General features: G+C 45.9%; 1 protein-coding gene across 2 annotated transcripts in view; it reads right to left on the bottom strand.

The window, feature by feature from the left end:
• Positions 1-12725, bottom strand: part of SMPX (small muscle protein X-linked) — a 143799-nt gene that overhangs the window by 88387 nt on the left and 42687 nt on the right. For both annotated transcript variants that reach the window (XM_077480713.1, XM_077480711.1), the window contains exon 4: positions 1894-1980. In XM_077480713.1, the coding sequence (XP_077336839.1) occupies positions 1894-1980 (87 nt within the window). The remainder of the gene's footprint in view (positions 1-1893; positions 1981-12725) is intronic.

The following is a 12725-nucleotide window of genomic DNA, read 5'->3' as shown; positions in this document are numbered from 1 at the left end:
GTGAAGAGAGGCAGAACGGGGGACTGCCTATGTAAACAGGGTGATTTACCGTTCTGCCAGATGACATGACAGAGATCTTCTGTTCCAAAGTGATCAGGAACAGTGATCTCTGTCATGTTCCACCTAAGCCCATCCCCCCTACAGTTAGAACACATTTAACCCCTTGATCGCACCCTAGTGTTAACCCCTTCCCCACCAGTGTCATTTTTGCATCAAGCAGTGCATTTTTATAGCACTGATCAATGTAATAATGTCACTGGTCCCCAAAAGTGTTATTTGGGATCAGATTTGTCTGCCACAATGTCGCAGTCCTGCTAAACCAATTCAAATGTGATTTCAGTAAAACCTGACTTTCCATAAATAAATCAAATGAACCATTTGTCAGTGGCTCCCACTGCTACTCTGTTAATGGAAATGAAATTGTGGCAGTTGTCCTGTAACACAATGCGTAATTGTCTGAATGATCATATAGGGAGTAACCAGGGCTGATGCAAGGCAGAGGATTTTTGACACCCTAGGCGAAACTTAATTTTGCTGCCCCCTCTTGGCTCCGCCCCTGAATCCACCCCCTTTCCCTGAGCATCAGTGTGACAGGAGCTGGTGCAAGAGGAAGCATGCGGTTGCAGTAGAAAGCGCAGGGGATGTTTTCTTCCGTTCCATCAGGACATGTCCTCCAGTGTTGTGCCTCTATAATGACACTACAGTGCGACTGTCTGAGTAACATGCATCACAGGCATCCTCTACATCCCACTAGATGTGCACTCTTTATCCCAGCAGCACCCACTGGAGGTTATAATATTTATTACAGAGATAATTATAACACAGCATCAGAAACTTACATAGCGCAGACACGGAGAGTAGGGAAACCAGCAGCCGGGCGCCCTAGGTAGCAGTGCACCCTAGGCAGCCACCTAGTTTACCTGGTGGTAGCAACTGTAATATTCAGTTTACTAAACAGGTGCAAAGTTACAATCAATAATGCAAAACAGGGTCAGAATGGCAAAGATAATGCATATACTGCAGAATAATACAAAACAGATTGTGAAAGCTGCACAAACATTGATTCTGTGTGTCTGTGACTCAGTCGGGTAATCTGTTGCTGCATCGTATAGTCTCTAAAATACTCTAACAACTATTTCAATCACTACTTCAGTAGAACAGTTCAGAACACAGTTACTTGCGGTCATCCTTTTAAATACTGTCCTCAGGTATATCTGCTAACACAGATGAACAACTGGACGGGTCCAAGTACACAGGGGAGCCACCCCACTGGAACTGGAGTACATTGGTAGTAATTGGGAGGACTGGGGGAATCACCACCGTACCCTATGATAGAAAGATAGGAATTCCCCTCACTTTTTCTCAAATTTCCTCTCACTTCCTGTTGTTTCCAAGGACAGTGAGTGAAGGGGAATCTCACTACATTCAGCTAAAAATACACTGATGGATTTCAATTCTACCCCACCCTAGGCTAAATGGCTATATACACAATAACTGAGTACTTGAAAGGTCTATATTGCACTGGGAGCCTCAACTCAAAGAGATACAACATTTTATACAGCAAGCTACACGTTGTGCACTGTGCACCGTTCTGTGAGATAGGAACTAAAATGGTTTGCAGGTACCTGGGGTGAACATTCTAAAAAAAAAAAAACTTGCTACATTTTATAGTAAATTGCTATGGTTCAAACTATATATATATATATATATATATATATATATATATATATATATATATATATAACTATATCTAAAAACTAAGCAAAACTACAAAATCTAGCAATACAATTTAGAATAACTTGTATGACAATGATTAAAGTAGCATCACACTTTAACAAAAGTAGAAATACAGTTTCAAGACAACAAAAAAGTTTAGCAGCTTCCCGGTCTTACCTGTTCTGCTTCTGGTGTAAAGTCTCTTCTTTTAGGGGGCTGTCCAGCACCAGGTCGGAATGCTCCCATAGGGATATTTAGATTAGCCTGGTGAACAAAGCAATGTGTCAGTGCTTCCAAAACAGAGTAGGAGCTACACATTAAATTATACATCAGAATAAATATGAACAAAAGAGATGATAATTTATTTTTTAAATGTTACTCTGATAGGTTATCCAGGATGACCTGGCTGCAGTTTACAACCTTGGGTTGAAGAGGGCAGTTCAGGAATTGTCCTTTGCATTCTCTAATTGGCTAATCATGGTGCTTACCATGGGTGTCCACGGCTCTCACCAGGTTCCCTGCCCAGCTTCCTGCCCACTCTTTCCCTATTGGCCATAACTGAGGGCCAATCAAAGGAAACTAAGAGAGGAGAGCATCATGGAACATGTAGTCCAAAAGATTGGCAGCCCCATTTTCCACAGGGAGGAGGCTACAGCTCAATCAAGAGAGAGACTGAGAGAATGCAGCCTGGAAAAAAGTTGAGGGAGAGATTACTACAAGACAAAGAAAGAGGAATGTTCTGGGCGGAAGCCAGAAAGAGAGCCACGCTGCCCAGCACCACCAGAGAGAGAGCCATGCTGCCCAACGCCACCAGAGACAGAAAGACTGAACCACTACCAGGGTACACTACTAACCAGAGTGGCCCCCGGGGAACCCAGAGTGATCGATCATCCAGCTGGAGGGATAACTGCTGTAGTTTTGCTGGGTCTGGTAAGAGTGCCTGTTGGCCATTATTATTATTATTCATTTATCCTAGGGACTGTACTATGTCTGCAGTCTCTGACTATGATAATGTGATAATGACATTGTCAAAAAGGGGCGGTGCATGGGTGACCCTAAAATGATGACCCCCCCCCCCTGAAAAAAGTTTTGCGGATGCCCATGGTGCTTACAGCGAAAATATGTAACCTTGTTACAAAAACAAATTGTCCCCATGCCAGAAATGCGGTGTCCACTGCTTTCCCTTGGACATCTACTGGCCATCAAATGATTTGCATGGCATTGGGACAACCTTAAAGTGAATTTGTGCCAAGCTATGGACATTGAAGTAATATACAGTATATTTCTAGAAGCAGTAAGTGTCGCTAGTGACATGTGTGACTACAGATGCTATGGAACGATTTATGTTAAATTTCACATTAGAAGCACTGACGTGATTCAAGTTTGTCTTTCAGGAGCACAGCTCACCCTGCTCCCTGTTCCAACAGCGATCTGAAAACCTTTCTAATCTCTATATAGACTAGGTGCTTTGGGGAGGGAAGTGGGGCAAAGAAATCTGAGCCGCTAGAAGAACCACTGGAATGTTTACTATTGTAAATATTGAGGATTAATTGCTCAACAGTGCCTCCAGATATAGAGGTCAGTGTGCTATTTGACTACAAAGACCCCACTTATCAAGAAAAAATGGCAACCACACTGGAATATCTGAAATTGTATTTTTTTTTTAAAAAACAATATTTACCAATTCATAGTAAAAAAAATACGCAAAAGAAAAGAATTAAAAAGAATCAAAAATCTTGGCCAAGAATAATAGTAGTTGACACGGGCTGAACAAAATGTGTAAATCCTTTGTCAGGCAAAGTAGTTACTATCAATGTATTGCAGCTGTTTACCAGGAATTTTAAACATGTAACACATGGTATACACATGATATGGTGGTCAGGGGGTGCAACATATGCCATTACACAGTGAGGACAGCAACACAAGTGAGTCTATCAGCTCCTGTATGAAACATCACTTTATTGCAATCAGTTTTTGTTTTTGCGACAGGCATTTGGTGTTTGCCCAATCAGACTCAGCTCCCCTTAAAGCAGTGTTTCTCAATTCCAGTCCTCATGGCCCACTAACAGGTCATGTTTTCAGGCTTTCCATTATTTTGCACAGGTGATTTGATCAGTTTCACTGCCTTAGTAATTACCCCAGCTGTTTCATCTGAGGGAAATCCTGAAAACATGACCTGTTAGTGGGCCATGAGGACTGGAATTGAGAAACACTGCCTTAAAGTGTTACTAAACCCACAACAGTAAAATCAGTGTGTATTTGCAGTAAAGAATGCATGTTACACTCACTGTGGAACCTAAGGGGTTAATCCTCTACATTGTGTAAAAAGGCTGGTTAACTCCTAATAATTTCCTGATAACACAGAGTCTATGGAGTCAGGTTGCACATGCTGAGTTTGGTGTGTATTGCTAGAGAGATTTTTTGGGAGGGTGCATGTGATCAGCACAGGGCCAATCAGCACTGCTCATACAGAGGGTCAGGGGCCTTGCAGTCCCATAGGTCAGTCGGAAAACTCCTCCTTCAAGCTTTAATCAGTGCTTGGCTGGACACTGATAGAACTCACAGGACCGCTCTAATTGCTGATGGGCAAAGGTATTTAGCAGTTTATATTTACTAAAATAATTGCATTTCCATGTTCTTTGTAATGTGAAAGACCAGATAATGTGAATGCAGGGTCCTGGGTAGGGATGAGCTTCGAGTTCGAGTCGAACTCATGTTCTACTCGAACATTGCCTGTTCGCCTGTTCAGCGAACAGTGAACAATTTGGGCTGTTCGCAGCAAATTCGAAAAGCCGGAACACCCTATACAAGTCTATGGGAGAAATCTAAAGTGCTCATTTTAAAGGGTAATATGCAGGTTACTGTCCTAAAAAGTGTTTGGGGACCCGGGTCCTGCCCCAGGGGACATGGATCAATGCAAAAAAAAGTTTTAAAAACGGCCGTTTTTTCAGGAGCAGTGATTTTAATAATGATTAAAGTGAAACAATAAAAGTGTAATATTCCTTTAAATTTCGTAGCTGGGGGGTATCTATAGTATGCCTGTGAAGGGGCGCATGTTTCTGGTGCTTAGAACTGTCGCTGCACAAAGTGTCATTTGTGCAGGAAAAAAAGTCTTTTAAAATCACTTGCGGCTAAATTGTCGGGTCTCCGTAATACAGAGAACACTCAATGAGTGTTCTCTGTATTAGCCGACAATTCATTCATTCATTGATTAAAAAAAAAAAAAAAGCGTGGGGGTTCCCCTAAATTCAATCAAAAGGCCCTTCAGGTCTGACATGGATATTAAGGGGAACCCCGTGTCAAATTTAAAAAAAAAATTGACGTGGGGGTCCCCCCAAATATCCATACCAGACCCTTCAGGTCTGATATGGATATTAAGGGAAACCCCGCATCAAATTAAAAAAAAAAATTGACGTGGGGGTCCCCCTAAATATCCATATCAGACCCTTTATCCGAGCACGCAACCTGGCAGGCCGCAGGAAAAGAGGGGGGGACGAGAGAGCGGCCCCCCCTCCCTCCTGAACCGTACCAGGCCACATACCCTCAACATTGGGAGGATGCTTTGGGGGTCTGTGACCCCTCAAAGCACCTTGTCCCCATGTTGATAAGGACAAGGGCCTCATCCTCACAACCCTGGCCGTTGGTTGTGAGGGTCTGCGGGCGGGGGGCTTATCAGAATCTGGAAGCCCCCTTTAACAAGGGGACCCCCAGATCCCGGCCCCCCCCCTGTTTGAAATGGTAAGGGGGTACAAAAGTACCCCTACCATTTCACAAAGAAAGTGTCAAAATGGTTAAATAAGACAAACACACTTTTGAAAAATTCCTTTATTAAAAATAAAAAAAAAAAAAAAAAAATTCCAGCGGTGCTAATCCACTCTTGCTATCCAGCGACGGGTCTCCGGGGTCCAGCGATGGATGATCATATCCAGCGACGGGGGATCTCTCAGTCCAGCGCTGTCCATACATGCTTCTTCTGTCTCCGCTCCGGAGACACTGCAGATGTAACGGAAACCTGCGTTACATCAGAGGGGGGCGGGGTCACCCACACGTCACTGGGGAACCCCTGGCTTCCCTCTCCTGCGTCAGAGGGGCGGGGTCAGGTGACGGGTGGCCCCGCCCTCCCAATATAAGAAATGTCAGCGCTCGGCTCTCTGCAGTGTCTCCGCAGTGGAGACAGAAGAAGGAGGTATGGACAGCGCTGGACTGAGAGATCCCCCGTCGCTGGATATGATCATCCATCGCTGGACCCCGGAGACCCGTCGCTGGATAGCAAGAGTGGATTAGCACCGCTGGAATTTTTTTTTTTTTTTTTTTTTTTTTTTTAATAAAGGAATTTTTCAAAAGTGTGTTTGTCTTATTTAACCATTTTGACACTTTCTTTGTGAAATGGTAGGGGTACTTTTGTACCCCCTTACCATTTCAAACAGGGGGGGGGCCAGGATCTGGGGGTCCCCTTGTTAAAGGGGGCTTCCAGATTCTGATAAGCCCCCCGCCAGCAGACCCTCACAACCAACGGCCAGGGTTGTGAGGATGAGGCCCTTGTCCTTATCAACATGGGGACAAGGTGCTTTGAGGGGTCACAGACCCCCAAATCATCCTCCCAATGTTGAGGGTATGTGGCCTGGTACGGTTCAGGAGGGAGGGGGGGCCGCTCTCTCGTCCCCCCCTCTTTTCCTGCGGCCTGCCAGGTTGCGTGCTCGGATAAAGGGTCTGGTATGGATATTTAGGGGGACCCCCACGTCAATTTTTTTTTAAAATTTGATGCGGGGTTCCCCTTAATATCCATATCAGACCTGAAGGGTCTGGTATGGATATTTGGGGGGACCCCCACGTCAATTTTTTTTTTTTATTTGACACGGGGTTCCCCTTAATATCCATGTCAGACCTGAAGGGCCTTTTGATTGAATTTAGGGGAACCCCCACGCTTTTTTTTTTTTTTTTTTTTTTTTTAATCAATGAATGAATGAATTGTCGGCTAATACAGAGAACACTCATTGAGTGTTCTCTGTATTACGGAGACCCGACAATTTAGCCGCAAGTGATTTTAAAAGACTTTTTTTCCTGCACAAATGACACTTTGTGCAGCGACAGTTCTAAGCACCAGAAACATGCGCCCCTTCACAGGCATACTATAGATACCCCCCAGCTACGAAATTTAAAGGAATATTACACTTTTATTGTTTCACTTTAATCATTATTAAAATCACTGCTCCTGAAAAAACGGCCGTTTTTAAAACTTTTTTTTGCATTGATCCATGTCCCCTGGGGCAGGACCCAGGTCCCCAAACACTTTTTAGGACAGTAACTTTCATATTACCCTTTAAAATGAGCACTTTAGATTGTGAACGTTCGAGTCCCATAGACTTTAATAGGGTTCTAAAGTTCACACGAAGTTTAGGTCTGTTTGCAGGTTCTGGTGCGAACCGAACAGGGGGGTGTTCGGCTCATCCCTAGTCCTGGGTTTAGTAACACTTTAAGTGTATCCATCCCGGTGTACCCGGGGTGGTGGTGTGTTTGCCCTCCCCTTTTCCTTTCCTCCTCCATGGTCCAGCAGTGTTATTTGTCTCATGCATACTAGTTCACCAAAGGACATCCTGATAAAGCACAATGGTGTAGTGGTTAGCACTCTCACCTAGTAGTAAGAAGGGTCACTGGTTCAAATCCCAACCATGACACTACCTGCCTGGAGTTTGCATGTTCTCCCTGTGCCTTTGTGGGTTTCCTCCCACACTCCAAAAACATGCAGGTAGGTTAATTGGCTTCTGTTGAAAATTGGCCCTAGTATATAAATGGGGACCTTGGATTGTGGGCTCCTTGAGGGTAGGGACCGATGTGAGCATGCAATGTACAGAGATGGGGAAATTGTAGACACTCAGGTTGAACTGGATGGACTGGTGTCTTTATTCAACCTTACTAACTATGTAACAATTCAGGAAATGCATTCAGATACAGCATCCTCTGGTATATTGTAACAACATTTCTTGATTTTGTACTGGTACTCATTATGTATATTAGTATATAGGAGCAGGGGCGTAACTATAGGGGGTTCAGCAGTAGGGACCGCAACCGGGCCCTGTGATGCAGGGGGCCCATGCAGCCCCCTCCACATATAGCCGGCAGCAGCATATGCAGCTAGGGGTTCCAGTGCACCATGCACACAGGTGGCTGGAGGTGGAGGGTGGCTAGCAGAGCTCCATGCTCGACTATCGCACTGGCTGCTCTTTAGTTGTGCATTCCCCGCATGACCTGTGTCCTCGGCTAGCTCCTCAGACTACCCCTCTCCTGCTCCATGCATTGCCACTCAGTCCGATGTCTATTCTCCCCAGCCAGAGTCCCGCCCCCCCTGAGTCCAGCCCACACTGCATTGCATACTTCTCACAGGTAAACAAACTTTAAGCACACAGATGCAGTGCAGCCCTATGAGAGCCGGCTCTACGGAGGACACTGCAGGCTTGTCTGCCAGCCCCCCTCCTCCCCTGTCATACACAGATGATGAAAGGTCTTTCTGGGAGATATGCTGATCGCCCGTCCAGCACACTGGATGGAGCCCAGGCCAACATGGATGAGTGCGTGGCCTACAGCTTGGTCATGGTGAGTGAGAAGACCCCATCCCCCAAACACCATTACATACCCCCTCCATCTCCCCCTGGGGACAGGGACCCCTTCTCACGTGGAGACAGGGGCCCCCTCCTCCCCTGGGGACAGGGACCCCTTCTCACCTGGGGGCAGTAACTTCATCTGCCCTGGAGAAAAGGACTTCATCTCTTCTGGGGACGGGGACCCCATCCTGCCTAGGGACAGTCCCCCAATGGGGCACCTAAAAATGTAAAAAATATAATTAAAAAAAAATACTGATACGAGTGGTGGAACTACAGGGCTCACAAAGGTCATACCTGTGACTAGTGATGGACGAACTTCCGACGGGACGTTTCGCGAAAGCGAAATGCGAACGGACCCAAACGTTCGCGAAACCGAACGTTCGCCGCGGGCCCCATTGACTTCAATGGGAGGCGAACTTTGCAAACCTTCATGTCGAATTTGCGGCCACGTGGTAATTATTAGGGGGTAAAACGTAGTCCCACCATCTGGACAATGACATAATACATGTATGAGGTGAATTTGGGATCGATAACTACAAGCATTTTTATTTTATTTGGGAAATTGTTCTAACAATTCAGGACTATGGAGCTAATGAAGGCAATGGAGGAGAGGGAAGGTCAGGGACCAGGGTAGGCAAAGAAGAGGGTGCAGGAGATGATCACCAGCAGCGTGACATACCGGAATGACACATGCACCGTGATAGAGGCATCTGACAGCAGCACCGTAATACAGAGCACTGACAGCAGCACCGTGACATACAGCGCTGACAGCAGCACCGTGACATACAGCGCTGACAGCAGCACCGTGACATACAGCGCTGACAGCAGCACCGTGACATACAGCGCTGACAGCAGCACCGTGACATACAGCGCTGACAGCAGCACCGTGACATACAGCACTGACAGCAGCACCGTAAGCAGCCCCAGGAGGAAGTCAGCACAGCACAGGGATGGTGTGATCCCCTCATAATAAGAACCCCCAGGAGGAAGTCAGCACAGCACAGGGATAGTGTGATCCCTTCATAATAAGAACCCCCAGGAGGAAGTCAGCACAGCACAGGGATATCATAAGCAGCCCCAGTAGAAATATGACACCGCTCAACCTCTTCAAAGAGGAGGGTAGGGGCATATAGTACGGTGTGCTTTTTTGGGTCAAGGAAGTGAGCAGACTGTACGTCAGTCCCTATACCGCTGAAGGACTGCTGCAGTATAGGGCAGCGGTCAGCAGTGGTGCACGTCAACCCTATCTATTGTGGACCGATAGCGGTCCTTACAGAACAGCAGACTGTACCGCACTCAAGCCTATGTACCGTAGCACCCTATACCAAGTTACCAGTCCTTATAAGAACTTTTGTGGAACAAGCAGGTTGTGTGTTAGTGATTAGCAGACTGTACGTCAGTCCCTATACCGCTGAAGGACTGCTGCAGTATAGGGCAGCGGTCAGCAGTGGTGCACGTCAACCCTATCTATTGTGGACCGATAGCGGTCCTTACAGAACAGCAGACTGTACCGCACTCAAGCCTATGTACCGTAGCACCCTATACCAAGTTACCAGTCCTTATAAGAACTTTTGTGGAACAAGTGAGTTGTGAATGTTTAGCAGACTGCAGCAGAAGGGCAGCAGTCAAGTATAATATCCTTTCTATATTTGGAAGAAAGAATATTATACATGTACAAGCCTATTACTGTACCACTGATACCAGTCCTGAAAAGAACCTTTGTGGAACTAATAATAACAGCAAGTCTTTAAAATTACCCTCACTGCCTGACAACACTGCTTCCTTCCTGTCCCTATACAAATTGGCAAAAAAAGAGAACGATTAGTGGTTACTGGAACAGCTCTTTTGTGGACCTTGATAGTAACAGCTAATGATGATGATGATGATGATGATGATGAAAGACTAATCTGGCTGTCCCTGTAGCATACACCGTCCTTTCCCTTTCTCTAAACTAACAAAAGACACTCAGGCTGCTGCAAGAATCAGCAGCACAGCAAACCTATCAACACCTAACACCTATACCAGTCCTGAAAAGAACTTTTGTGTACCAAATAGCTAGTGGTTTATCTCTCCCTACTCCACACAGGAACCTGTCCCTATCGTAACAGAAGAAAGAATGTAAAATGGCCACCGGATCGGGTGTATTTATAGGTTAGGGGGAATGTCCAAGTGTCCATGTGCTGTCATGTCTCAATTGGCTGTCCTGTATCACATGATAAACGTGTCACCAAAGGTTAAAGTTCTTGTATACATTAAACACGTAAGTCCGCCGCGGCGAACGACGGAAAAAGGCGTTCGAACGTGCGGACCGCGAATGTCGGAAATTCGCCGCGAAACGACCGCCGGGCGAAACGTTCGTCCATCACTACCTGTGACCACGCCCTGGAGTTCCACCGCCGGACTCGGAGGGAAGGGCCCTGGCTGGGGTTCAGGGGGGCCCTTCATGGTTTCTTGCATCGGGGCCCTGAAGGTTCTAGTTACGCCACTGTATAGGAGGATGGTAAAAAGTGTCTGGAGAAATGTATGACATACTTTACACAGACTTTTAATGTGTTTTTAACATTTTTGACTTAATAAAAGTGATTCAATTGTAATGTTGTAGTAGCTCATTTCCAAAAACATTTGCAATTTAAAAGTGCCATACTTTACTATTTGTTACGTTTTTTAAATGTATTTTTTGGGGGATTTGGTGCGTATGTACTTTTTCTACCTATGTTTAGTGGACAGGTATGCACACAGCATTGAAGAGAGTAGACCAGTGTAGCTCTACCAAAATGTCTGGGTCCAACAAGTGTCCATGGGGGCATGTAGTTTTATCTGGGACCACTGCTGCCCTCTGCTAGTGGGGGATCTGCCATTCATGATTAGGTTACTGCCAGATAGCTCAGATGCACCTGAAAGCCTCAAAACCTGCCCTATGCCATCTTTTATATCCTTTAATTCCATCTTCCACCGTTGCCACTGAAGTATCTGCCTGTTATCAATGGTGTATTCTGGCCTAGGCCGAAAAGGCCCAGGCCTAGGGCAGCATTTGGCAGGGGGCGGCACAGAAAGAGTTTGCATTACACTGTTAGTGTAGCGTCAGTCTTATGGGGTATACTGGGCTGAGAGGCAAATTAGTCTAACGCCCCATAAAGTGGCTGCACTGCTTCTGGTATGTGGACAGCCGGCATTCCGCAACTGTGGGGGGGGGGGGGGGGGCGCCACTTCTAATTTTGACTGTCCTATTATCCTGGACCACAAACCTTCCTCACTGTGCTATATGTTTTCTGCTGCACCATTGGCATGGTTATATCTTCTTAGTCCTCGCCATAAAATTATCAGAAATGTGTGCTTAAAGTAGAACTATAGGCAACAATTTTCTTTTTTTTCATTTTGGATAGAATAAGGGAGGGTTATAGCCCCTGTCAGTTTATTTTTTACCATTCCTGTCCCATTGTAGAGCATATTATGGCAGCACAAAACCTAAATACACTACGGCCTGTTATGTCTGGGACCAGTGGGGTATCTGGCAGTGCCCTGCCACTGCAATATTGGCCTGATTACGTGGTGCCAGGAGAGATCGTCCAATCTTATGCTCTGTCATTTAGATATCTTAACACGCCATGTCCTGCCTTATCCTACAGCATTCACTCTTCACCTCCTAATTAGTAAATCCTAACTATTGCCGCTGTTCGCCCGGTGGACTTCCGTGTTTACTGTGTAAAAGAACTTTGACCTATGATGACACATCCATCATGTGGTACAGGACAGCCAATTGAGACATTACAGCACATGGACACTTGGACATTCCCCCTAACTTATAAATAGACCCGATCCGGCGGCCATTTTACATTCTTTCGTATGTCACTATAGGGAGAGGTTGCTGTGTGGAGCAGGGAGAGACTGCAGTGACCCAAATCGCTAGCTATTAGGCCCACATAAGTTCTTTTAAGGACTGGTATGGTATAGGTGTAGTTCAGGATACAGGTTTGAGGCACTGCTATTCAAGTCATTGTTGCAGCAGCCTGTCTTTTGTCAGTGCTGAGAGAGGGACAGGACGCTGTGTGCAGCAGGGACAGTCAGTTTAATCATTAGCTGTTACTATTAGGTCCACAAAAGTCCTTTTCAGGACTGGTATGGTAAAGTAGTACAGGATATAGTTTTGAGTGCTATTCAAGTTATTGTTGCAGCAGCCTGTGTTTTGTCAGTTTAAATAGGGACAGACCGGAAGCTGTGTGTGGCAGTGAGGGACAGTCAGTTTAATCAGTAGCGGGGTGTGACCGGATGTGGATGGGGGTGGAGGCGTGTGGAGAGTGAGAGCATGGCGCTGCTCTGCCCCGGGATCCCCTGCTTGCTCTGATGAAACTCTCCTAGCCCAAAGTGTTTGTATGGCGTTTACTCCTTTATGCCCTATGTCTCTATGCTGGG

Source organism: Lithobates pipiens, unplaced genomic scaffold (assembly GCF_037356315.1).
Source record: "Lithobates pipiens isolate NorthernLeopardFrog02 unplaced genomic scaffold, aLitPip1_a1.2 Scaffold_16, whole genome shotgun sequence".
Classification (NCBI taxonomy): domain Eukaryota; kingdom Metazoa; phylum Chordata; class Amphibia; order Anura; family Ranidae; genus Lithobates; species Lithobates pipiens.
Note: the sequence above shows the minus strand (reverse complement) of the source record. Positions and strands in the feature narration are given on the sequence as shown.